The sequence below is a fragment of the Nicotiana tomentosiformis genome, chromosome 8 (assembly GCF_000390325.3).
Source record: "Nicotiana tomentosiformis chromosome 8, ASM39032v3, whole genome shotgun sequence".
Classification (NCBI taxonomy): domain Eukaryota; kingdom Viridiplantae; phylum Streptophyta; class Magnoliopsida; order Solanales; family Solanaceae; genus Nicotiana; species Nicotiana tomentosiformis.
The window spans coordinates 10793936-10821442 of NC_090819.1; the positions used below are offsets into that span (position 1 = coordinate 10793936).

General features: G+C 34.0%; 3 protein-coding genes and 1 long non-coding RNA gene across 5 annotated transcripts; 3 read left to right on the top strand and 1 right to left on the bottom strand.

Moving 5' to 3' along the window:
- The first annotated feature begins 3549 nt into the window (after window positions 1-3549).
- LOC104095229 (26S proteasome non-ATPase regulatory subunit 2 homolog A-like) lies at window positions 3550-15962 on the top strand. The gene is made up of 26 exons (XM_009601312.4): window positions 3550-3665; window positions 3766-3909; window positions 4974-5074; window positions 7236-7356; window positions 7434-7493; window positions 7598-7665; window positions 7973-8015; window positions 8799-8864; window positions 9037-9075; window positions 9153-9235; window positions 10165-10279; window positions 10404-10478; window positions 10913-11071; window positions 11795-11902; window positions 12022-12126; window positions 12207-12347; window positions 12426-12530; window positions 12699-12920; window positions 13094-13207; window positions 13290-13505; window positions 13682-13741; window positions 13816-13929; window positions 14030-14115; window positions 14479-14587; window positions 14744-14922; window positions 15406-15962. The coding sequence occupies exons 2-26, from the start codon at window positions 3778-3780 to the stop codon at window positions 15479-15481; spliced, it is 2697 nt and encodes an 898-aa protein (XP_009599607.1). The 5' UTR covers window positions 3550-3665; window positions 3766-3777; the 3' UTR covers window positions 15482-15962.
- Window positions 15963-19453: 3491 nt separating this feature from the next.
- LOC104095228 (protein NUCLEAR FUSION DEFECTIVE 6, mitochondrial) lies at window positions 19454-22641 on the top strand. 2 transcript variants are annotated; one of them, XM_009601310.4, is made up of 3 exons: window positions 19454-19730; window positions 20411-20532; window positions 21899-22218. In XM_009601310.4, exons 1-3 carry the CDS (start codon window positions 19579-19581, stop codon window positions 21916-21918), a joined length of 294 nt encoding a protein of 97 aa, XP_009599605.1. In that variant the 5' UTR covers window positions 19454-19578; the 3' UTR covers window positions 21919-22218. The 2 variants fall into 2 exon arrangements, with proteins under 2 accessions (XP_009599605.1, XP_009599604.1); XM_009601309.4 differs by lacking the exon at window positions 21899-22218 and adding an exon at window positions 22341-22641 and having other exon boundaries at window positions 19459-19730.
- Window positions 22642-22823: 182 nt separating this feature from the next.
- Window positions 22824-24217, top strand: LOC138896765 (uncharacterized). The gene is made up of 2 exons (XR_011410192.1): window positions 22824-23007; window positions 23993-24217. It is a non-coding gene; the product is annotated as an uncharacterized lncRNA (long non-coding RNA).
- LOC104095227 (uncharacterized protein At4g28440-like) lies at window positions 24062-26286 on the bottom strand. The gene is made up of 2 exons (XM_009601308.4): window positions 25885-26286; window positions 24062-24427 (listed from the first exon to the last, which is right to left on the bottom strand). The coding sequence occupies exons 1-2, from the start codon at window positions 26159-26161 to the stop codon at window positions 24240-24242; spliced, it is 465 nt and encodes a 154-aa protein (XP_009599603.1). The 5' UTR covers window positions 26162-26286; the 3' UTR covers window positions 24062-24239.
- Between the last annotated feature and the right edge of the window lie 1221 nt (window positions 26287-27507).

The window sequence follows — 27507 nt, forward strand, 5'->3', positions numbered from 1 at the left end:
TTAATTCAAAATTTGTTTTTATGTATATAATTTTTGTATATTTATTTATGAAGTGTCGTCTTTATTTTAAGATGTATTTTTGATGTATATTTCGAATATATTTTATGTGTCAAGTGCCATTTTAATTCAAGATGTATTTTTTATGTATATTTATATGCCATCTTAATTAAATTTAAGATATATATTTTAATGTATATTTCACATATCTAAGTGTCATCTCAATTGAAGATGTATTTTTTATGTATATTTTTTTGTATATTTTATATGTGTTAATTCAATGCATATTTTCTATATATACGTTTTGTATATATTAACATATATTATTATCGAAGTAAGATCTTTATGTTAAGAAAGGAAGAAATAAGAAGAGAAAAACTTAAGAAATATAATTAAAAAGAAAATAAATGGAACAAATTTAGAAAATATATTGGTTTCGGCAGGACAAAAAATCAAGAAGATGAAGAAAAAGAATGAAAGCTAATTGATAAAGAGAGAAAAAAAGTATGATTTTTTTACAAAGAATTATTGACTTTCCATTCAAATTGCTTGTGTTTAGGGATTAATAATTAATATTTCTATTTTTAATGGAATTGTGTGCTACAAATATAAATATTTTCCTGCCACAACGGTAATATTGGGTTTCATGCTAAGAATTTATTGTACTTCTTTTAAACTGTGACAGTTATGTAAAGTTCCCATATGGATAAGAACCATATTATCCATTTAGAAAATGGACAAACAATGGATAGCTAATGGGTTTAACTTTTATATTTGTAAAGTCTCAAACTCGGGGTTCCTCAAGTTTGGGAGACTAGTAATTCTCCCAAAAGTGATCATCTTCAAGAAGTCATGGACTCATATTATCCGCCGGTTAATCCATTTTTTATTCGTATTAAATATGATGGGGTCAGATAATTTATTTGTTTTTTCACTAACCGCTTTTGACCCATCCCATATCCGGCTCGATCCGACCCGCAAGTTTGCCACCCCTACTTATAGCCCATTTAAGGCTGAAGTGGATCGACATTTTGAAAACCTTTCAAAAACTGGTCCAACCCGTTTTGACAGTTTTATATAGGGGTGTACAAATGTAACCGACAAACCGTACCAACCTGATAATTCGAGTCAAACCGGAAAAAAAACCCGACTATGGTTTGGTTTGATTTGGTTTGGTGTTGGAAAAAAACTCCAACCATATTTGTCTTGGTTTGGTTTTAACTAAAAAAAGTCAAACCGAAACCAAACCAACACGACATTATATGTATAAAAGTTTTAAATATATTTAATACATAAACAAATTTATGATAGTGTAGTTTATAAATATTTCTTAAGTTTTTTCAAAGTTTTATCTTTTAACGTATTATTTCAAACTTGGGCTTATAATTTTTGGATGCTCCAATAAGTTTTATAGTCCATAAATGTTAGTAACTCAAATAAATCCTAAACAAATATCAAATCAATACTAATACTAATAAAAGACATTCAATTCAATTGTACTATGAATGAAAATGGTGTTGGATATCTATTTTTTAGTTTTTTCACGATTTAGATAAAATATATAACTTAATTTTCTTTTAGTGGTTAGTCATGTAAATAATAGTACTTATTAGTCATAATTTTAAATTATATTTATTTTCATTATAACTTATTAATAATATTTATTTTATGCGATTTTATTACCTTTATTGTTGAATATTTTAGTACAATGCTATGGCTCATCTCATATTTATATTATTTTATTGAAAAACACCTCGTATAGTTCTATCTTAATAGAAATATTTGGAGCACAAATTTTATGTTTTGTACTATGAAGATTGTAAAAAAAAAACCGAAAATCTGAGAAAAATCGAGATTAAAAAACCCGAACTTTATTGATTTGGTTTGGTATTTAGATTTAATAACCCAATACAATTGGTTTGGTTTGATAATTAGAAAATCCGAATCAACCCGACCCATGTACTCCCCTATTTTTATATGTAAACAGATACATATAGTCAAACTTAGTGTTAGGACTTCGAACTAGGGGCGGACATTCGGTACTTCGGTTCGGTATTTAAGAACTTTGATTTGATATTTCGGTATTTGATTTAACAATTGTGTATTCTAAATACCGTATCAAAGCAGTTCGATACGATTCCATATTTCTTATTTTGATTCGGTACGTTTTAGGTTTGATGCGTTAACGAATCGTATCTTTTAAAAGGAAACCATACTGTACTCATTGACGAGTAACATACATTCATGCTCGACCAAAAATAATTTGAAGAACGAGCACCAACACTTGCCAATTGCAGCAACAAGTTGCTGAGGAGCAGCAGTCACTCTAGTTTTCTAACTCGTCAATTGCAACAACTAACGAGCAACAACAACAACAACAACTGATGAGCTACCGGCTTCAGCTCACAAAATACGAAATACCAAAATATTGAAAAATATCGATATACCGAATAAACTGATACTGAAATATCAAATTAATTCGATTTGGTTCGAAATTACGCTTTTCAAATTTTATGCATACCCTAGTCAGAACTAGGTACATAGACATGTACTTTACCATGTTTAATTAGGGCTATATATGTATGCATATTTACACTGCTATCGAACGTACATAAGAAAAGCTTTTTTCAAAATTGAAGGAAGAGATAATACCTAAAAATACACTCTTAAATAGAGGTCGAGCTAGTTTTTAGTGCGAGTTCAATCGAACCCAATAACTTTTGCTTAAACATTATATTTGTATTAGGAAATTCATTAAATATGCATAAATATTTAATTGTGAACCTATTGATGAGATGAACTATTGGTTCAGTAACAAATTCAAAACCCATAAACTTTTAAATTATTGCTTTGCCTCTACTCTTATATTGTCAACTGCATGTTAAACTTTGCGGGAGTCGATTTACTCTTTTAAATTATTTAAAAATTGAAGAAATACCCCTTATATCTACTAGATAACCAAGTTTTATATAAAGTGGTGTAATACACTCATTTGACACATATATTCCACCATTTACTTTTTATCACCTTTTTTTTTTTTACCACATACAACTTCTTGAAATCTCCAACGAGATGGCCATTCAAAAACAATGGCACATTAAGCAATTTTTTGCCAAAATGGAGATCAGACGATTGGCCATAGATTTTGAGTATATTTTTTCATTTTTTTTTCAAAACACTGTTTGTTCATGGAACAATATCAGTTTTAGATTTTTTTTTTAAATTTCCAAAATCGGTATAAGACAGTTTTTGGATGAAATTTTTTCAAATAAAATACATATCCAAACACAACTTCTATTTTCAAAAATTATTTTTTAACACAATTTTTTTTTTTTTTTTTTTTTACAAATTTCAACCAAATATATGTCCAAACTCTAGTTTCGTATTCTTCTTTTCATCTCAAGCGGCTAGAAGTGTAAAAAACTAGTATAGTCCTTGCAAAGTTTAGTGTGCAATTTGATAATTCGGGATAAGTTGAGGGTTATTCTGTATTATCGACGAAGAAAAGCTAACTTATTTTAGTTTATTTTTTTCTCGGAATTTTTATTAAAGTTCATTTATTAAAACCCAGAGAATTAAATAAAAAAAACCTTTGTTTGCTGAAAACGAAAAGCTTTAGCACTTAAAAAAGAAAGAAGCTTTGGTTTTTCCATATTTAGGGCTTAAACGTAAGATTTTTCCTGTTTGTTCTCATTTTTAGTACTTGAACAGCTAGCTACTCATATCTTTGTGTAATCCAGTGTTCTTCTCGATCAATTTCCTTGCTAGGGTTTTAGCAAAATGTCGAAAACTCCGGATCCGAACAGTACCGGTACTAGCGCCGGCGCCGGGAAACCTACCGGAGAAGAGGCGACGGTGAAGGTTCCCTCCAAGGATCCAAAGAAGAAGGATGACAAGAAAGACGAAGATCTAGTAAGTATCAATGAAATTAATCCGATAATAATAATTATTACATTATTATTTCTATACAATTTTGAAAAGTCATTACTCATTCAGCTATTTCAAGAAGAGAAAAAGGAAATAGGAAAAAAAGGATAAAAAAATTTTCAAGTTGCTTTTTATAAATGCGTTATTTTTCATGTCTTATTTTGCAAACTATTTGATGAGTCCGCAGTTTGATATTTTTTTCCAAACATTGTCTAAACAGTTTAATTATAAAAATGGCGATGTTAGAATCCTGTATGTAGTTTTAGTTATATAAATTTTTGAAAAAATTGAGGAACAATACAACAACAACAACAACCTGAGGCAGATTCAGCATGTGAACTTTATGGGTTCTACCTTTAAACTTCCCTTGTGCCTGATCTTTGGTGACAGAGTTACTCAGTACTTGTGCTGGTGGAATGTAGTAGGTACCTAATGGAATAATCGAGGTTTAAGAAAAGTTCTTAGGATTTAACTCACAATATCTTTGAATTATTGGTTGAGAATCTAATATTTGTTGAAAGTTTTGTGGGGTTTCATATATATATATATGTTCTTTTGTGAAAAATACTGGGTTTCATTGGACTCGTAGCTCAAGAGCTACATTCACCACTGACAACAACAACGCCTCAATCCCAAGCTAGTTGGGATTGGCTGTATGAATTTTCAATATCATAATTGTTCTGTTTGGGTCTATAAAAAAATTCAATACTCTGTACTTGAAGGAGTATATATTTCTTGGGGTTGTATAATATATTTTAGTCGTTATATCTCTAATATACTAATGAATCTTCTAATGAGCATTAGTCTTCTAGTTGGTATCACCTATAAGGAACAATGTTTGAGACAAATAGACTCTAAATCCCAGATGCTTTTGGGACGGATGGAGTGATATTTTCTTACTTTAAGATAGTCATGTTAATTTAATAGAATGCGGGTCAAGCAACATTGGTTTAAACAAACTCCAATATCTTACATAGCTGGCTCTTTGTCATCACTTTTAGCTTATGTATCTTTGTTTCTTATTTATTGTTTTACGTTATTGGGTTTAGTCGGAGGAGGATTTGGCTTTGAAGCAGCAATTGGAACTATATGTGGAGAGAGTTCAGGATGCAGATCCTGGACTTCAGAAGGTTGCCCTGGAGAGCATGAGGTTTTTCTTCCCTTTGTATATTATTAAAATTTCATTCATTACACTTGAATGCATAGTTGATAGCAACCTGCAACCATTGTACTTGAATGAATAGTTAAACTTAGCTTAGCAACCATTGTACTGGAGCTAACACTACTTTTGCTTTTGTAATTATTCTGTATCTACTTGATGCCTATCAATGATATCTCTCTTACTTCATCAAAAAAGTTGATAGCGACCTGCAATATTTTTTTGATAATGGTAGCAAGATAGTGGCCTGCATCTTTGGTTCACTTCTAATGAACTGATGTAATATAGTTAAGAGTTTATTGGCTTAAGAGATGTGTTTATGAAGCTATTTTGTAGCATAGAATCTCAGGATTATTGTGGATTTCAGTTATGTTAGAAGTTTTAAAGATCTTAATTGTATTTGAAGGAACTCTTGGGACAGCAACCATCTTGCATGAATGAGGGAACTGACTGTTAAGACTTCCATTTAGTTCTTTAATGTACTTTCTTTGCAAGAATGGTAATAGCCGGTGAAGAGGGCCCCCCAGTCTTGTTGTTTAGGAATCCCCAATGAAATGCGCCAAGTACACCTACAATTAGAACATGTATGCCATCAGTACACAATCATAATCACGAGAGCTTTGTTTGCTAGAGCGGTAGTACTTAGTAGCAGGTGGATGGTCCCTTGTTCTTTTTTCTTATGAATCTCTAGGATATGTACCAAGTACACCTACAATTAGAACAAGTGCGTCATTAGTACATGATCATAAATACAAGAGCTGCAACTTTTCTTTGACAGTCCGTATAAAACATTTATAGCTAGTAAATGGACGGGTCATATCGGATATCGGCAGGTTGAAAATGGGTTAGACAAAAACGGGTAAATTGTCCGATCCCCCCGTCACACAGATAAAATAAGTTTAGTGACAGATAATACGTTATACGGGTATCCGTATTATCCAACACCAGTTTCAGCAAAGTAGCAAACATAGTCCAGTTCCAACATATAGAAAAAACTGCTAATCCATTCAAGAGAAACTGTATACACTAAGGGCAATACTGATAGAAAGAAGTTCAGTCTGACTAAATTTAATCTTCAATTCTTTAAAGTTAAGTTAGAAGGAAGTACCATCAAATTTCTTCAAGGAGCTCAATCACCTAAGCAGCAAAAAACCTTATTTTGATCTGTACTTTTATAAGAAAATTAGGCATATTTTATGACTGAAAAAAGATTTTTAAATGGAACTCAAAGTCCTTCAAAAGCACAAATGTCGCAGACGCATTGGGCTAAATTATTTTTTCAGGGGGAATTGTCATGTCTTCTCACGCCTTCAAGTGCTCGTGGTTTTTGCTTAGAAAGTAATAAACTACCTCCTTAAAAACGAAAAAAGAAAAAAGAAAAAAAGTTACTGAAGTGTAGCAAAGGATGTCAGAAACTTCGACATTTGATCGGCAACAACTTAACAAAGCCTTTCTTGGGCCATAAAACGGCAGCAGAGGCAGTGAAGAACTTTCTAGTCTTTGACGAGTTTGACTGGTTGGGGGATTCTGAAACCCATTTTTTACCCGTCAAATATCCATTTTTTTCAGATGATCCATATTTGACCTGGTTTAAATCAATTATCCAACCCATTTTTAATTGGGCGGGTCGAGTGGATACTTGAATATTTATCCATTTTACTAGCATTAAAAACATTAACGGATTAGAACTTGCAGCCAATGGTCAACTGCGTATCTGAACGATTGCCGGTCCTAAATTCAGCCTCTGAGACATAGTTATCACTTGTGCATATTTGGGTGTCGCATTTTGGAAAATATTGTTTTCTTTCCTTATATCACACAGTTGAAATTGAGATGGAGACTAAGAAGATAGACTTTTATGATATATATAGTCAATATATTCACAAAATAATGTATAGTCAATCTATCTATTAAACAAAAAAATTAATGCATAGTCAGTATAGTGTATCATTATTTATTTTTTGAAAATCATAATGCTTAGTCATCATGGTATTTCAATAATAGAAGGTCAGTTAAGTTGTGTAAAATGCTATAAGAGGAATGGCATGACAATTTAAGATTTTCAATATCCAGAAGTTGTTGATGATGTTTACAGTTATAGGAGAAAACTAGGATGTTATCTTTTTGCTTACTCATTTTTTCTTTGTTGCAGGCAGGAAATTCGCACTGCTACAAGCTCCATGACATCGGTCCCAAAACCACTAAAGTTCTTGCGTCCCCATTATGGAACACTAAAGGGATTTTATGAGAATATGCCGGATTCTGATTTGAAGGTATTGACTTCTCCACGGCACTTCTTTGATGAAATTTGAATATACCAATTCACATGTTTTAACTTCACTGCATGCAGAAACTTCTGGCAGATATACTATCTGTTCTGGCTTTGACAATGTCTGCTGAAGGAGAAAGGGTATGTTCTATTTATTCTTTGGTATGCTGTTTATTCTGTTGATACGAGCTTAAGCATCTTCATGAGCTATAATGGGTATTGTTAATTTTCTTTGGTTCTTACAGGAGAGCTTGAAGTATAGACTGTTGGGGTCTGAAGGTGACATTGGTTCCTGGGGACATGAATATGTTAGGTAAGAATATGTTTCCTTGTACTTCAGCTATGCTAAAATATGTAGTAAATTATACCAATGCTGCTGCAGACTGTAATGCAGATGTAATTAGTATCTGATGTGCATGAAAATGGCTTTTTGATGGTATTTAATTGCAATGATAAAATATTAGTTGTTTTAGATATTACTTGATGCGTATGAGACTACGTGTTATCATATCTGATTTCTGCCTTGTTCATTTTCACCTAAAAACTGGCAAAAAAAAAAATCAATTTCCTCCTGTATTTGTATTTGGATATTGCTGGTTAATGCTAACTTTTTGTGACAGGAACTTGGCTGGAGAAATTGGACAAGAGTATGCAAAACGGCAGGTTGGTATTTATTCATTTTGAGGTTCTTGTAAAGTGTGAGCAGAATGTAGCTGTCCATTGTTCATGCGGTAGTGCTGTTTAATGAGGAATTCCATTGTTCATGCAGTAGTGCTGTTTAATGAGGAATTTCTTGTCTCCAATCTAATATTTTTTATTTTCTGGATCACCACTACTTGCCACTCTATCTCATCCAATTTATTTAACACTCTTTCCATTTTGGGATGTTTCAAAATGTTTGACACCAATTTAGTTCACAACTTTCAAGAATTTAAATTCATTAAACTATTCACACTTTAACTTTGATTTGACTTTGCTCTCTCCATCATCACTAATATGTTATATGAGCCGAATTAACATCTTATTTTGGATGAAGTATGAGTCAAATTGAATCTTAAGTCCGTGCCAATCAAACACCATTATATAGAATGAAACAAAGGGAGTATTATATTTACTATTTTTTTTGGATAAATTAAGAAATTTCATTAAAAGAAGGGCAACTAACGAGCCTGTATACAACGAGTATTTACTTTTGCATCCAATGCTTTCACAGATCCTTGTTTTCATTATCTGCACATGTTTATATATAGATTTCCGTTGAGGTAGGTATTTCTTTAACATTGTGCCTTTGGCCTAATCCTTTTTTTTTTTTGGAATTTTGGTTAAAGAAAAAAGAGTTCCTGCCTTGAGACATGTATTTTTACTTTTAAATCATGCTATGATTCTGACGTAAATCAGTTGTCATTAGCTTCCATATATTCATGCTCTCTATATGTATTATTTCAGAGTGAAGAGGCCCCAATTGACGATCTTATGGAGCTTGTGCAACAAATTGTTTCTTTCAACATGAAGGTATCATTATTCATCTATGATTTTATGTTGTCATTTGTGACAAGTTAAAGGATAGAGTGTAGGAGGTTGCTACTATACACCGTGCTCCTATGCAGATGCATAGATCTCTGTATTTATCTACCCTTTTTCTTCTGTCTGAATGTTTCCATTGATATTTTATTTTTCAATGCAGCATAATGCCGAACCTGATGCTGTCGATCTATTAATCGAGGTACTGTTTCTTACCGGTATACTATGCATCATTTTATAGTATGCACATCAGTAAGAAATATCTTTGCATAATTTTAGGTTGAAGACCTTGATCTCTTGGTGGAGCATGTGGATAGCAGCAATTGTAAAAGGACATGTGCCTACCTCACCAGTTTTGCAAAGTAAGTCGTATCTGGGCATGGTTGCGGTTATTCCCTTTTGAATGTCTGTATCCCTTGGATTTTTCTTGTTCGGAATTTGTTCTGGATGAAATTTTGTACGGCCAGTCTATATGCTTCTCTCTTCTTTTATTCCTCTGCCTTATCTGTGGTTTCTTTTGAAACCAGAATCTTTGATGTTGACTTCAGCTCATGAGCTATGACTAACAGGTTAAATCACAAATTCTGATATTTTGCTTCTCAAGCATTATTCATTTATCACTAAGCTAATGTAATCCCAAAGAGGTTTATATACTCCTTGTAAGCATCTTGAACATGCATATATGTGATCTTATCCGTTGTTGCATTTTTGAGGTAGCAGATTCGTAGATGTAAACTTGAAAAATTAAGAAATTCCCAGGCAAGAGCTTTTTTGATTTTCTATGTAAGGTTGTTCTCTTGCTCGTGTACCATAGGAGACTAGCTCTTTTCTAAAAAATAGCCGATCCATGAGAGTCTACAGAGTTTCCAAAAACCTTGCAATTGGAAGTGAGTTCATTCAGGAATTAGTGCATGATATCTATTAATTATAGTTGGTTGGCTGTGTTTGAATTTTTCTTTTAAAGGCATATCCTCTGAATAGACATGAGATACCCTTTCCTCTTACCCCTTAAAAGCCAATCTTCTAATTATAGATAGTGCTGTGGATGTGAAAATTTGAATTAATACTTTGTGCTGTCTGATTAATAGTGTATGCTGTTTCCAAGTCTTGCTTGAGCTACTGAGAGTTTCAAACTCCTTTTCCCCCAAGGCTAGCTAAAGTGCTTGTGCCTTGTAAAATGCTGGAATGACTCTTTCTTTTGTCTTTGTCTGTCTGTCTCAATCTTTCTTCCATCTGATTTTCTCTGTCTACGACCTCTGCTTCAGCACTCATGTCTTTTCCTGTCTTACAGATACCTTCCTGGACCTGATGACATGTTGGTTCTTGATATTGCATACACTATATACATGAAATTTGAGGAGTATCCTCTAGCACTTGTGACTGCATTAGCCCTAGACAACATGCAGGTCTGCACTGCTTGCTATTACTAGCTAATTTGAAGTGTTTCTGTCAGACACTAGTTGATCTTTTGATTGTAAAATTTCAAATCTGAGTACTTGTAATTGTTTTGGTTTGCATCTTTCCTTGTAGTCTATAAAGCAAGTTTTTACGTCATGTGATGATCTTCTACTGAAGAAGCAGTTCTGTTACATCCTTGCTCGCCATGTAAGTTATCCATTGTGTCTGCTATTTTGATTTATCAGAAAATACCAGCAAGTAGAACAATTCGATTTTTCTTCCTGTTTCTTCTTTTTGGTTAGGGGGTGAAGAATACCTCTAATTCAGATTTTGATCTCTGAGGTCTTATAGGAGTGCTTTTCCTCTACTGTTCTATGAGATATTGTTGGTGAAATAATCAATGCGCTACTTATCAGAGAATGATAGAATGATAAAGTGAACTATCACTCCATTATTTCTTTTATTTCCCTGTAATCTCTCTTGTGCCTTGTATTCCTTGCCAGGTATATGGCTTCTCGGGTCTGTAGAGCAGACAAAACAAAAAAAATGTTGAGTTATTTACAGGCGGCTTTATGGCTTGTCGACATAGTTTTATGTTAGTCATAGATCCAAGATGCTAATTTGACGATTTTGAATCGCAGGGTCAAACGTTTGACCTTGATGAAGAGATGTGTGGGGGTGATGAAGAGAGAGAAGGATTGCAGGAAATTATTAACAATACGAAATTAAGTGAAGGCTATCTTGCACTTGCTCGTGATATTGAGGTCATGGAACCCAAAACCCCGGATGACATATACAAGGTTAACACTTCTAAATAAACTTCCTTCTTAGTTCTTACCATGCTTGATTTGCATATACTGTTGCATCTGTTCGATATCCCGTATTTGAAGTTATTGACCTGACATTGTGCTAGAGGTATATGTTACTGGCCCCGTCTCCTGCTTTTTTGTCCTTCAAGGATAGTATCTCATGTCATTCTTGCATTGTTTTTCCAGCATCCAGTTTCAGTTTAGTTACTCCCTCCGTTTCAATTTTGATTAGGTATTTTCCTTATTAGTCCGTCCCAAAAAGAATGACACATTTCTATATTTGGAAACAATTTAACTTTAAACTTTTCATTTGATCCATTTTGCCCCTAATGAGAAGCTTTTATAGCTACACAAATATCATGGCCCCACAAAGCTTTTAACCCCTCCTTAAGCTCCATGCCGAGTCAAACTACCGCATTTAAATTGAAATGGAGGGAGTATTAATTATCGATCAATATGCTCATTTCTTTCTTTTTCGTTTATTTCATCTCTTTTTCCCATCCTTTCTCATATTCTAAGTAATTTGGGAGTAGTTTGCCTCAGTTTTCTTTTGCCCCTTTCAAAGAGGGATAAAGGACAACCACTTAACCAACTCGGTCGTTTATGAAGATACTTCATCCGAAGAAATTTATCTTTATGTTTATTAGTTATTATCACAAAGGAAAAGCTTTTGTGTAAATTTCCACTAAATCACTTCTTGTTTCGATTTGTTAGCCACATTTGCTTGATGGCCGAGCTAGTGCGGGAGCAAGTGTCGATTCAGCTAGACAAAATTTGGCTGCTACATTTGTCAATGCATTTGTCAATGCTGGTTTTGGTCAGGTAAAATGAGTCAGGTTGTATTTTTCATATACAATATAGACATAGATGTATGTTTGTATTTGTACAGCTTGTTATGTATCTGTCTACTGTAAATAACTCTAATTTTGTTTTTGCTGCAGGATAAGTTGATGACGGTACCATCAGAGGCCACAAGTGGTGGTTCCTCCACAAGCTGGCTTTTCAAAAATAAAGAACATGGCAAGGCTAGTGCTGCAGCAAGTCTGGTATATAGTTTTACTAATTCATTCGATTCTCCTTGTTGATTACCTATCAGCAGCTATTAATTGTTCTTTCCCATATCTAGGGAATGATCCTGCTTTGGGATGTTGATTCTGGGCTTGCACAACTTGATAAGTATTTCCATAGTACTGATACCCATGTCATTGCTGGTGCATTATTAGGAGTTGGAATTGTAAACTGTGGCATCAAGAATGATTGTGATCCAGTAAGCTTCCTCTGATGTTTGTACTAATTCTCGCTACAAATTTTCATATCCTGAGATTTCACTCTATTCTTTGTGCAGGCATTGGCACTTCTTGCTGAATATGTAGACAAAGATGATCCTTCAATTAGAATAGGTGCTATAATGGGCCTGGGTCTTGCTTATGCAGGTGCTCAGAATGAGCAGGTAAAGTTCCTATGTCTTTCTTTTTGGATTTGGGTAGAGAAGAATAGACTTTCAGCTCTGTCCTTTAGTCCATCCATTAGCTTACAAAGTTCTACCTTGTTTTTGGAACTCTAGAAGATCGGTTTGGATATACAGGAATATTACAATTGGGTACTTGCTGTTTTTCAGATCAGAAGTATATTGACTCCCATACTTGGAGATAATAAGGCGACCCTTGATGTCATTGCATTCGCTGCAATATCATTGGGCTTGGTGTACGTGGGTTCATGTAATGAAGAGATTGCCCAGGCAATAATATTTGCATTGATGGAGCGAAGCGAGTCAGAATTGGCAGAGCCCCTTGCCCGTCTCTTGCCTCTGGGTCTTGGTCTTTTATACCTTGGGAAGCAGGTACCTGAAAAAAGTTACAGGCCTTGGTTTCTGTAGAGATTGAAGAAAATCTGTGCAGACTAGCATTTTGTATCACTATAGCCTAGATATTCAGATTCATCAATATTCATTCAACTCTGTTGGATTGTAGAACTTCTTATTTTGATTTGGTATCCCTCTATCATGTCCTATAGGAAAGTGTCGAAGCTACAGCTGAAGTTTCGAAAACTTTCCATGAGAAGATCAGAAAGCATTGTAATATGACCCTGCTTTCTTGTGCCTATGCTGGGACAGGCAACGTACTCAAGGTAATACAAGTTTCTTCTCCTTTCACTTCCAACTGATATCTGGTTAGGATAATTGCAATTGCTGACTGTTATTTTATTCTAGGTCCAACACTTTCTTGGTCAATGTGCTCAACATCTTGAAAAGGGTGAAACCTATCAGGGACCAGCTGTCCTTGGTATTGCAATGGTAGCCATGTCTGAAGAATTGGGGCTTGAAATGACAATACGCTCCCTAGAACATCTTTTGCAGTATGGAGAGCAAAATATTAGAAGAGCAGTTCCATTGGCTCTTGCCCTCCTCTGCATATCAAATCCAAAGGTATGTTTCTCAAAAGTATCCATACCATTGATTTCTATTTCCATACTTTTTCTTTTACTTCCTTTGGTTGTGTTAATTTTCTGGTTTTACCTCTTTTATTGACTAGTCGTGGCAGGCTTGTTTTTCCTTTTCTTCTGCTTGTATCTCTTGGTAACATATTATGCTGACTTGGACAGGTCAATGTCATGGACACACTGAGCAGGCTTAGTCATGATTCAGACACTGAAGTAGCAATGGTAATTTTGGATGAGTGTAGTTATTTGTGCAGCTATTAGATTTTTAAATCTGAAAACTTCTCTAAATTCTACAGGCTGCTATCATTTCACTGGGATTGATAGGTGCCGGAACAAACAATGCTCGAATAGCTGGCATGCTGCGTAACTTGTCCAGTTACTATTACAAAGAAGCCAACCTTCTTTTCTGTGTAAGAAATAAATAATTATCAGTTATTCTCTGGTGACTAGTCCATATCTTGTGTTTACTATCCCACTTACTCTAATCATTGGCATTTGCTTCTTCTGCAGGTTCGGATCGCCCAAGGTCTTGTCCATTTGGGGAAGGGCTTGATAACTCTTTCACCATATCATTCTGAACGATTTTTGTTATCTCCGTAAGTTTTCTCTTCTATAAACTATTTTGTCTCACAAAAAGCATTTTCTTGTGCAAGTCCCTTAGAGGCTCATTTTACTAACTGATATTTTTCATTTTTAAGTTGAAACATGTCTTTTACCTAGTTAATAAGGGTTTTTTGAAAGAGGATCAAGTGAATAATTGCAGATAAACAGAGGACTGCCGTTAAAGGATCTGTTATATCCTTGTTTCTTTTGAATTGTTTGGCAGATTTGTTGTCTTAAACCTCCTATCAAAGATTCAAAATTGACATGTATAAATGAACCGGTGCTTCATGAGCTAGCCTTTTTGATCCTTCAAACCCTCAATCTGTTGTTGCCTCTTAAATTTTGAACTGTTCCAGGACTGCACTGGCTGGACTCGTAACTCTGCTGCACGTATGTCTTGATATGAAGGCCATTATTTTGGGGAAATACCACTATGTGCTTTATTTTCTGACACTGGCGATGCAGGTTTGCTATCTCTTGAACTAGCCTTTCCCTCCCTCTACTTTTGTCCCTTTTGGTGACTGTTGGTTGGTTTCTCTTCTCTGTGTTTTAGCGCCCCCCTCCTGCGGCCGCCCTTCTGTTTTCTTTTTAGTCATTCATATGCTTGCTTCTTCTTTGCAGCCAAGGATGCTGATGACTGTGGATGAGAATTTAAAACCCTTGTCAGTGCCTGTCCGAGTTGGTCAAGCTGTTGATGTTATCGGTCAGGCTGGTCGACCGAAGACGATTACGGGTTTCCAGACACACTCAACCCCAGTTCTCCTTGCTGCTGGGGATCGAGCCGAGCTTGCTACAGAAAAGTATTGTCCTTCCCCCTTGAACTTGCTATTTATATTGCATGGTTATTGGTCCATTTCTTCACTATTTTTAGGGTAATTTCTACAAGGGAAAAGTGCACCTTTGTCTCTTAATTATTTGACAATTTTCTTTTTTACCTTAATTTCTGGCTATGAACATTTGATCTTACCAAACTAGACACTACTAGTCTTACCACTAGAGTCACGCCAATCTGATCAATTTTTATCCCATGAACATGTAACTGTGATATGCTATTTTTAGTGGCTCAGTATACTATTTTTCCTTATATATTCAGTGGCAATTTCTAAACCCGTATTGCTTGCTTTAAAAGTACTAATACAAGCTCCACTTGGCATAGACATGGTATTATGCTCAATCAAATATCATGAGTCCCAAAATTGGAACCTGAATAACTGAGGGACCCCAAACACACTTTTCCCGTCATTATAACTAGTCCCATCTACTCACATTTCTTGTTAATGCAGGTACATTCCAATCTCGCCCATTCTTGAAGGCTTTGTCATCTTGAAAGAGAATCCCGAGTATAGGGATGACAACTAGTCATGATACAAAATGGGTTCACTAGAAGATTTAATTGGGCCAGGATACTTGTTCATGAGATGAATGTCTGGGGACGATGACAAAGACCCATTTATTTAGCTCAGGCTGCTTGCTTCAAGATTAGTCCATGTGCTGAGATTGTCGTAGCAAATGAGGCCTACAAGATCTACCTTTACAAAGAAATGTACGAAAGAAGAGAATTGAGTACTGGATTGTTGCAAGATTCTAATTTGTTCTCCCTTTATAGTCTAAAAGGAAAGCAAAATGACTCCTCTCGGATAGTCGTGAGCTTTTAGAGGTATAAAATTGGCCAAATCTTACTATACGAAGGAGCTTAGCTAGTGCAAGAAAATGTTTTTAACTAGCATATTTGTACCTGTTATATCCTGCCCTCTTGCCCCATTGTTTTTAACAGCCACTGGTCACTGAAATTGAAGTGGAGATCCTATACTTTGCTTTCGATATGATTTTCTTTAGCACATACCTTCTCTTATTTCATTGGAGCTTAGCCTTGCGTGCTGCCTTTCGTTTTGGATAGTATTCTTACAGCTTTTGATTTATGGAGTTGAAGTTTCCTTTCTTAAACCAAAGAGTTACTCTTTATCTTTTTAGTCGGACTTTCTTATCAGTTTGGAAATTATAGGGTTAATTATTTCCCTGGCATTGTTGATTGCGAACTTTGTATTATACTGCATTGTTTGGAGCAACTGGAAAAAATAAAAAAAGGGGGGGGGGGGGAGGGGGCGTTGTTATTTGGAACATTGGGTTTATGGTGTATTACAAATATCATTTTAGTTATGTGTCCGTTATACAGGATATCGGTATTAAAGAAACATGAAAGTTAATGACATTTTTCCTATTCAAATTGTAAAGGCAGAATACCTAAAAAAAAAAACCAAAACTTGGCAGTTGGCAAGGATTATTAGTTATAGCCCTAAACTATCCATGGTCTTAATTACCCCTCAACTTGGTCTTTTGAGAGCCATTATCCCCAGATGTGACAAAGAGTGTGGGTGCGCTCTCTTTTACGCGCATGGGAGTGAAGAAACAAATTGAAAAATCAGCTTCCAAATAGGTTATTTTTTAACTTTTAATTTTCATATAGTCATATATAATGATTTATTTGTTGCAACTATGTATTTCTTTTTGCTTCATCTTAACATACAATGTGGATTTTACTCTAACTTTTATTATTTTTAATTTCTTATAAGATATAATGTCTATTTGTTCCAACTGCATATTTCTTTTTTGTTTTTGGCCGAATTTGTAAAATATTTGATAGAAACTCCATCATTTTAGTCAAATAAGTTTTTTTTTAGCAAAAATAATGGAGTACCAGTTGTGAATATTTTCTGTCTTTTTCTTTATATATAATGTCTATTTATTTTAATTGTATGTTTTATTTTTGAGTCAAACCAATTAAAAAAATTGGCCATAGCTCCATTATTTTTTACCAAATAAAAAAAGTATAGCCAAAATAATGAACTTGCAATTGTACACTCTTTTTTATTTCTTCTTTTGATGCAATGACTATTTATTTCAACTGTGTATTTTTATTTTTTCAGATAAAATCTGTAAAAAAATATATTTTTAGAGCACCATAATTTAGAGCTATATAAAAAATTATATCCAAAATAATTAATTTCAAAATATGTATTTTTTATAACTTTTTAGATGCCTTGACTATTATTTCAATGGTATAAATCTTTATTTTCAGGTCAAATTCAAAAATAGAATTTAGCCAAATAAAAGTTTTTAGCCTAAGTAATGTAGTTCTATCCAAGTTTAATTATAAATTTTATTCGAAAAAAATTATCTAAAAAAGTAACATACTTATTAAAAAGGTAAAAATATATTTTATTTTTCAAAAAATACCACATAAACAGAAAAATCCATGTGGCAAGCAAGTCCATGCCACTTCCTTGGGATGAGATCGTCTAAGGGGGTAACAAATACTGAATAACCAAGTATAGAGGGGGGGGGGGAGATAATTAAGACTATAGATAGTTCAAGGATGTAACCAATATCTTGCCAAGTTTAGGATGGGGGTTTTAAGGTATTTTGCCAATTATAAATTGTAATTGGTCATAGGATATAATTTTATCAAGAAAGTCTTTACTTTTTAGTAGGGGTGTTCAAAACCGAACCAAAACCGAAAACCGAACCGAAACCGAAGTTTAATGGCTTATTGGTATCGGGTTAACAGTTTAACGGATGAGGAACGGATTGAATTTTTTTTATTAACGGCTTATCGGTTTGGGGGCGGATTATTCAATTTTCTTAACGGATAATTCGTTAATCCGTTAAGAATATATATATATATATATATAACCCTTCCACTTCTTCTAATACTCTATCTCTAAATTCTAACGCCTAATTCCTAAATAATCAGAACCCTAATACCTAAACTTCAACCAACAGCCATCGGCAGAATTATGGTTCTCTTTATTCGACCATAATTCAACCAGCTTCAGTAGAAATTCAACCAGCACTCCAGCAGCCACCCGCAGTACTCTATCCCGTCGACTTCCAGGCTTCCATCACTCCATCTTAGTGCCTTAGTATGAAGAGCAAGCTCATATTTTTGCTTTTTAAAATTATAAGTATGGCTCCAGCACAGTCTTTGTGTTAATTATTAATATATTGTTACATTTCTAAGAGAAATGGACAAGAAACAAAGGGAAGGACCGCACATTTATTGTAATTTTGCTTCGTTTGTGCTATGAATAAATTAATAAAAGCTTAGATACCATTATATTTAATGAGCTAAACTACTGAAATTATTCCTTTGCATCTAAACCCATGCAATCACATAGTTATTTCAATGAAATTTGATATCCTTGTATGATCCATGTTATAGCTAGCAAGAGTTACAATGGCATATCCATTAGAACTACTTTTTCCTTAATTACATCATATCATAGTCTGTTTTGGGATGTAATGTAGACTATAATGTGTTATGCTTTTTTCACTCTACACCACATGACACACTACATCATTCTTATGTAGGCGTTAACAGACATGTATGTCTCGACTCAATGTGTAATTTTCTATTCTGAATTTGTATGTTAGGCGATCAACAAACAATTAATGCATGCAATATCGATTGAATTAGGCCGATAAACCGCCCGATAAGAGCTAAACCGATACCAATCCGCCTGATATCTTATCGGGTGGCTAGCGTATTAATACATTTAAAAGTCGATAACCGTTAAACCAAATCGTTAAGAGTAATTAACCGCCCAATCCGCCCGATAAGCAGCATTACTTTTTAGTTTAAGATTGGAGTCGTTAAAATATTCCACGTTAACAAAATGCAACACCACTGAAGAGTTCAATTAAATTCTAATAAGCACTATAAGACATTCTATTTGGAACAAAATAATCATTTAATTTGATGCACGAATTATGAAACCACGAAACACTAAAGCGAAAACAATTATTTTCTCAAATTGTTTCAATTTTGTCGCCCTTTATCATTAACGGAACTCTTGCATAATAGATAGACTACAACCCGTTTGGATATAAAAAAAAATCTCTTTTTTTCAAAAAAACTTTATTTTTTTTCGAAATCAACGTTTGTTCATAAAATTTATAATTTTCGCTTGAAGATGCATTTTGGAAATTTTTAAAAATTTAAAAAACTCCAAAAATGCTGTTTTTCAAAATTTTCATTCAAATCACTCACAAAACTTTAAAAACAACCACAAATTATATTCATGTCCAAACACAACTCTAAATTTCAAATAACATTTTCACTTAAAGTGTTTTCCCCCTATTTTGAAATTTTACAATTCTTATGTCCAAACGCCCACTACATTTGTATAAAGTTTTCGAAAATAAAAGATCAAGGGTTTCTTCAATTTTTGACTATAATTTAAAATTATCTTTAGATTAAAGCTCCCTAAAAAGATAAGGGCAACCATAAAACTTTTTTCTAACGCCGGATAAAATTAGACAAAAATATTTAACAAAATTCATAATTGCTCAATTTGAACTAGTAGAGAGTCAAAAGGGTTTTCCATGCCTAAAACCCTCTGATTTCATCACACTTCTCCATTTCCTCCATACATTTCCAAGCAGTTCTATGTAAGCGGATGGCCACCGCCGCCGCATCGGCCGCCGCCAGGTCCGTTTTCCGGTCACCATCTGTCCGCAACGCCGCTTCCAAAATAGCATCCGAATCGAAAACTGCTCCTTCATCTTTTCGCGCAGCTTCTAGATGTGCTCTCTCCAATCGTATCTTCAGGTAACATCTGCGCATCTATAGAAAAAAAAAATATATTGATAGCCGCGTAGGTGAATCTAGGATTTAAAGCAATGAGTGCACCACTTTCTTTGAATTTTCTATTGAGTTTTTACTTTTATTCCTTTTGTTTCAATTTGTATGATGATAATTGGCTAGACGTAGATTTTAAAATATTTATTTTGATCTGTGTATTATATTTTAACATCTCAAATTAGAAAGAGTGCCATATAAATTGTAACAAAGGAAGTCTTCATATAGTAAATTTGTAAAAGTTATTTACACAATCAGGTCATGGTAACTGCATATAATATGGATTGATAACTTGCTAAATTACTGATGGTGTAATTATTTACATTTTTCGTTTGTAACTAACAGTCTTGTATTAATAACCAATGAAGTGATTACAAAGCCATAGCTAAGCTATCTCAGCTTGCTATGCAAACTAAAACTCATTTACAATCAGCAGAAAATTTTAAAAAAACAAATCTATGTCTAAAACATGAGCTGTTAAACATGAGAATTACTTACATTGTCAATGTGTATAAGTTAAACCATAGTTTGAGTTCGAGATAGTGGCGGCACATGTATCTACTGCTTATATGTTGGATCCGCCTCTGGATAGCTAGTGTTATATGCACATAGATGTGTCAATGTGACTGAGAAATATTATACATATGAAGGTGTCCGGCTGAGATGAGCGCTTGTGTGGAGTCACTGCAACCATACCACACAGCCACTGCTTCGGCCTTGATGACTTCCATGCTGACTGTCTCCATGCGCAGTTACGGTTGGCTATCAGAAGGTATCTTCACTCTATTTGACTATTTCCTAATACATTTGTTTACTTCTACATACGTTGGGCTGGATTCTGTTATCAACAATTACATGGCTATTGCTACCTTAACCTTATTGATTTAATTGGTCTAAATAAAGTTGACTATCCAATTCGTGATTTCTTTTCATTTTAAGTTTTGCAATTTGTGCTGCATAAATTGTAATTTAATATGTTTGACGGCTAATCCATGTTTTGGTTGAGTACAGCTACATGACGGACATAGAAATATTCACTAGAGCAAATTTTCGTCATATCATTGTTAATGTAGTTTTCTTTCTCTCTTTATCTCGTCTTCGATTTCGTTCCATACATCTAGCAATTATAGGATGTCTAACCAATGGGTTTGATTCTTGATTTAGGTATCTAGCAACACCTATAGGGCCCTCCTTTGATGTCCTTTTCCTTGTTTTACGATTTTGGTAAGTCAATTAAGTTTTCCTCTTGAATTTCTTGAACATACCTGTGGTGTCATGGAGATCATCAGCATATAGCTGTACTCTAATTGCATCCTTAGGCTTCAAACAAAGATTTCGTGGTTATGAATTTGAGATTGGCTAAAGTCTTACTTGATCATAAAATTGGACTTGAGTTTGGCTAGTCAGCATGCTCAAAACCTAAGTTGCTCGGACTCGGGTGCGGGTGTCCGATACGGGCGCATATCTAGAGGTCAGATTCTTCATGATCTAAATTTAAAGATTTGGGGGTACGGATCCAAGTACGGATACGGGTGCGGGGATTCGGCTAAAAATAATTCAATTATTTAAAAATAGAGTTATAAAAATATGTCTAAATTATGAGACATGTGAAAAACTTACAAGGTATTCCGAGAAGGAGAAAATATTGAACAAGAGTAGAATTTTAGGAGATAAAAAGGAAAAGGACTGACATAGAAATTTATATATACAAAGTATTCCATTTTCTTCCATATCATCCTAGCTTTTGATTTGTTTTCAAAAATCATAGTATCTGTCCCAAATTTCTCCGTTGATTTTGGTCAAAGTACCCAAAATCGGTTGACCAGATCCGACACGGATCCCACACCCACGTCGTGTCGACACGGATGCGGCACTGAAAGTGAAGAGTCCGAGTAACTTAGCTCAAAACCTCCTTTACCCTGCAGTGGAAAAGTCCCCAGATAGAAACTGAATTTCCCAGAAACAGTTCAATAAAATCAAGTGTGAATAGTCTAAGAAAATAACAAGAAAGCAAAATCAATTAGTATTAACGTCATTGCTGTTCCTCTCATACATTTCAAGAGTAGCCATCGCCTATTTAGCTGTTCCCGTTTCCTCGCTTCAATTAAGTGCTGCATGCCTCATTCTTCATATTGTAGGCATTGGTAAAACTAGATGAAGGTCAATCATAGAGGACTGCAAAGGATTTCCTTATGTTCGGAAGCTTACAAATTTAGAGCACGCAACTTTAATACATAAAATTCCTTTTGATTACTTTTTCAAGCTTTGTAATAAAGTTTGATTGTTCTGGGAGTATATAATGATTGGACCGCCTGTAGATTTTGCTAATGAATATTGAATTACTCCTAGTTTTTACTTTTTACAATATGCTTGTAGGAGATCCAGCTCCTATATGTGAATGTAACCTCAGAGTATTTTTCATTATATTAATTAGAAAAGAGTAAGTACTTGCTTGGAATTGAGGCTTAGAAATAGTAGTAGCTGTTAAATAAGAGTACTTAGTTTTGTTAACATAAAATGTCTTTGTGGACTTAAACTTGCTAGAACTGCTGCTTACAAATTTATCTTTTATTCAATCAGCTCAAAATGACGATGTGTGATGATTCTTTTGGGGGAGCTTCTGGGTATTCTGCATTTCCAAACATTGAGGAGCTGGATCTTAACCTTTTGTAACACTTGCAGAAAAATATAATCTTCTTGGAGCTCACTTGAGTTGGTAGTGATAACTTTGTAGATTTTGGAATCATATAACTTTATATATCATGTTTTTGCTACACTAGGATACCTGAGCTTTCCCTACCAATAACTACCTGTGTCACAAATGGTACCGATTTTCTTGAATTTATAACCTACTTGTCAATAAAAACACACTTCACACTTCTATTACGATTATTACAACACGATTTAGGATTCAGCTCGTGAATGCAAGTCCAAACTTGTCACCAGACGTGGAAAATGAGGATGGATTTAAATAGGCTTTAATACATTGAAATTAATTGAACTTCTTAAGCTGACACCAGTCGTGCGCCATAAAGCGACAAACATGCGATAAAGCTTGGGAAATTAATCCCTTAGCATCACTCTAGTACTAAAAAGAACAAAATCAGGGCAAGTTTTGCAGGTAAAATTGAACCAATTGGTATATTTTGAATTATGTATGTACATGTATATACACCAAAAAAGGTTAAAATGCATACATATAACAGAGGATAGTCAGATGTGGTGCTGAAATAGATTTTAGGGCAAAGTTCCAAATATGTCTTTGTACTATACGAAATTGAGCATATTTGTCCTTCATTAATACTTTAGCTCAAATATGCCCTTACCGTCACATAGTTGGTCCATATATGCCCTTAGAGTTACACAGTTGGCCCATATATGCCCTTTTCGAAACGGAATTCACCCAAACTAATTAGCTCTTTCTTTAATTGTATTAAAGTGTATTACAAACACTATTTCCTTTTTATTAGTACTTTTTTTCTTTACCTTTCTCTTTTCTTTCTTCTTTTTTTTTTCCCTCTCTTTTTTTCCTTTTTCTTTCTCTCTTATCCGTTTCCTCCATTACTGATGTCTTCTCCATTTTCGTCACCAATTTCACTTGACAAAACTCATGAATTCCAATTACTAAGAAAATTCTTCCTTAAGGTAATCAAGTTCCAATTATCAAAACCAAACCAAACCAATTATATCGGTTTGGATTGTTCGGTTTTGTTGGATTTTCGAATTTTTTGTTATATAAATATTATTTCAATCTTACTTTGTTAAATTTTTTAGAACTAAATATATGTTCAGTAAAAATTAAGAAATTGACAAACATATGATCTATAAAAATATTTTTATGGGAGAATTTTCTTAATAATTGGAATTCATGAGTTTTGTCAAATGAAATTGGTGATGAAAATGGACAAGACATCATTAATGGAAGAAATCAGATAAGGGAGAAAGAAAAAGGGAAGAAAAGAAAAAAGAGAAGAAAAGAAAAAAGAAGAAAGAAAAGAGAAAGGTAAAGAAAAAAAGTACTAATAAAAAAGAAATAGTGTTTGTAATACACTTTAATACAATTAACGAAAGAGCTAATTAGTTTGGGTGGATTCCGTTTCAAAAAGAGTATATGGGCCAACTATGTGACGGCAAGGGCATATTTGAGCTAAAGTATTAACGAAGGACAAATGTGCTCAATTTCGTATAGTATAATGGCATATTTGGACCTTTTCCGTAGATTTTATGTCAAGATTACGTCGTACACCAGCACCAACTGAGAAAAATAAGAATAAAAATCCACATCTATGGAAGTCAAAAAATCAAAGCAAAGAAACCAATTTACCATGGTATGGGATTGATGGAAACAAACTATAACAGCCGAAATGCTGGCATTCTTGCACATAAAATTCCATACAATTCAAGGAATTCAATAATTAACAATTAAAACAAGAATTGGACTCTGAGACGACTTAAAACTACCGCTTCTAATTAGTTCCTCTACTCTTCCACATTCACCAATTCATACTCAACCAAAGAAAGGTTGTTTTGCTCGTTAACAGCAAAATCAGCTGGTTCAGTAACCTCAACACGACCCCATTTGTCTACTGCAAGTCGCATGGAACCCTTGAACATGTCAATCTTTGCATTCCGCAGAATCACAGTAGCCCCTGCCTTCAATAAATCAACTGCATAAAAGAGTAGGTGTAAATATCACAACAGAAAACATTCAATAGCATCCCCTTTCTGTGATTGCTAATCAAGAGTCATTTTGTCATTGGGCACAAAATCACAATACAACTGTATAAAAGAACAGATTTATCCAATCACAACACCAATAGCATCCCTTTTTCTCTGATTGCATATTAAGAATCATTTTATTGACTTTTCTGCACAAAATCACAATACAACTGTTCTAAAGAATTTGCCAGCAACCTGAATACATAGAGCCACCAAATCACCATTTCTCCACAAAGTGAAAGTATTACACTAGATGGAATGGAATATGAGGACAGAGAGGTGTCAATAATTAGCGTGGAATCATTATCCAGATCATAGTTGGTATAAGTTTTTCAACCTTATAATTTCCTAACAAGATAAGGTGAACAAGTTAATCTGAGGTGCAATATGATTTAAACCTTTGAGAAGGGTAGCATTCGATACTATCACTTGAACACAGAACAATTAAACCCCGGAATTCACATTAATATGCAAAGTACTCCTATTAGAATTCGCATAAAAACTACATAGAAAAACAAATATAATCTTTCTTCAGCAGAATATAAAAATGTAAAACTCTTTAGATGAGTGGAACTTGCTAAAAGAAAAACGGAACCCTCAAACGTGTCAAAACTCGTAACAGTTAACACCACTATCAAAAATGAAAACAAAAACTACAAATTCATATTTCTCAAAATTCTTCAATTCTTCAACCTAAATTAACACAAATGTCCAATATCTGGGTTTCCTTTTTTTTTTTTGGTTAAAATAGATTTCCAGGTTATCTTAACAAATGCAACTACATGTCTCTCATTATGAGCTCTATAAGGTAATGTTATTTTTTATAACTATAGTTTCTGAGCCAGCTTGTGCGCACCTCAACTATTCCTTCGAGTGTCTACGACTTCCATCACAACCATTGATGACCTACATCGAAGCTACTGGGTGCTCAAGCACCCATTATTGTTGACCCAAACAAATATATTTACATTGCAAACTTGGTTAAAAAAAATAGAGAGACTAAGCACCCAATCTCAGGATACGACAATGGGTGCGCTGGTTAAAAAATTGACTTAAAGGTAGTTAAGCACCCATCACTTACAATTCCTGGGTCTACCAGTAATCACTACAATGATAATAACAATTATGTCTCCGTCAAACTCATGAGAGTTGTCTCTACGAATCCTCTAAATCTATCGCACTCAATTTCGGCTCGTCTCATTCCAATACTCAATAATCTATCTCTAAACTGGATTGTCAAAGGTTAAACTATCAAAACTAAAACAACACAAAAAGGAAAACTAAAAAAAATCAATCATTTTCCTTCATTTCCCCTTCCACTTTCTCAATTAAACCCAATTAATATCTCGTAATAGATAAGAGAACTATAAAGCTAAACAAAATTCAGAAATGCAGATATATATACCCTGCTCATTACGTGCGGTGAAGAGGATGGATCCAGTATCATCACCAACGAGGCACTCAGAGATTCGCGGTGGAGCCCTAGGGTTTAGCGACCCCGATGCTCTGCCGCCACGGCTGCCGCCGCCGGTAGCTTTCACCGTTTTCGCATCAACAACCTTAACCGTCAAGTTATGACCATGTGTCCCAGGTTTTAGGCTGTCCACTTTCACAAACACCGGCTTCTTCTTCTCGGTTGCCGCCGCCGCCGTGCTGGTTCCCGCTGCCGCCGTCGTAGCCATCGCAAATATCTTAAACCCTAACCTTCTCAGAAAAATTGGAAATGAGAAGAAAAGAGTAAGGAGGAGAGTGATGAATAAAACAAACAAATTAGGGTTTTGAAGGGGTCCTCTATTTCTACATAACAGAAAAATGAATTAAAAATTAAAGAAAAACAACATACATGTAGAATAATTTTTAAAAATAGAAATTGATAGATATGGCAAAAAGTAATAATAATAATAATAATAATAACATACTTTATGTGACTCCCCTTTCATTCCATATCCGGGTGCAAAATAAAAAAATATTATTATAAATAATAAATAGTAATAATAATAATAATAATAATAATAATAATAATAATTAAAGAAAGAAAGACTCAGATATGTTTGGTACGTACTTAGATGTTCCACTTTAATAAAACTTTTGACTTTAGTAAAGTGTGCTTTCTAAAAAGGACGACTTTTACATAATTATCCAAGCTGAGTGAAAAAATATTTATTATTTTATAAAATTCGCTCCTTAAAAAATTATATAGTACAATTTTGTACCTTATATAAACTTTTAGCATACAATTATGAACGTAGAACATAATTGTATAAAAGTATTAGCATAATTGTATATCTCGTCGGAATAGTTGAATCACACTTTGGTACTATTAAGTTATACAACATGTGAATTGTGTACCTGAAGGTATAAAACGTACATACCTACTGACAATTGTAAGTAATTTTTCCTACATAGGTACGTAGTGTAATATTTTTCAAAATGAGTATTTTAGCATGATAATTTAGCTGTATAGGCATCCGCGTTAGTTTACCTTTTTATAATTAACTGTTTTCTATGAACGTTCGTTGCACGTTAATAATGACACGCGATGATATAAACATTTAAATCATCTAAAAGCCGAAAAATATTATTACATTATCATAATACGTGAATTCAAAATGAAAGGAAATCGTCAGAACTTACACAAAAGTTATGTTAGTAAGATAATTATGTATTATAATTTAAAAGTATTTGATGTGATGGTTGTTTACCAGAAAAATGGATAGAGTTAAATTTGTACGTAGTTCTAAGGGTATGTGGTATAACTTGACACAAATCGTAAGAATGAATAGAAATATCGAGTGTTGACTGTAGAGAATGAAAAATAAGCAAAGTTGGAAAGAAGACGATTTATGGATTAAGCAAGATGAATCAATTTATGAAGTTAAAAAGATAACTCTTCAATATAGGAGTATATGATATCTCAGTTACAATGTATGCCAAACTTGGTCGCTTACAGAAATAATTGTGAGCACCTAATTTTTGACTATATTTGAATTTTTATCACCTTCTATTATGTAAATATTTTCAGAAATTT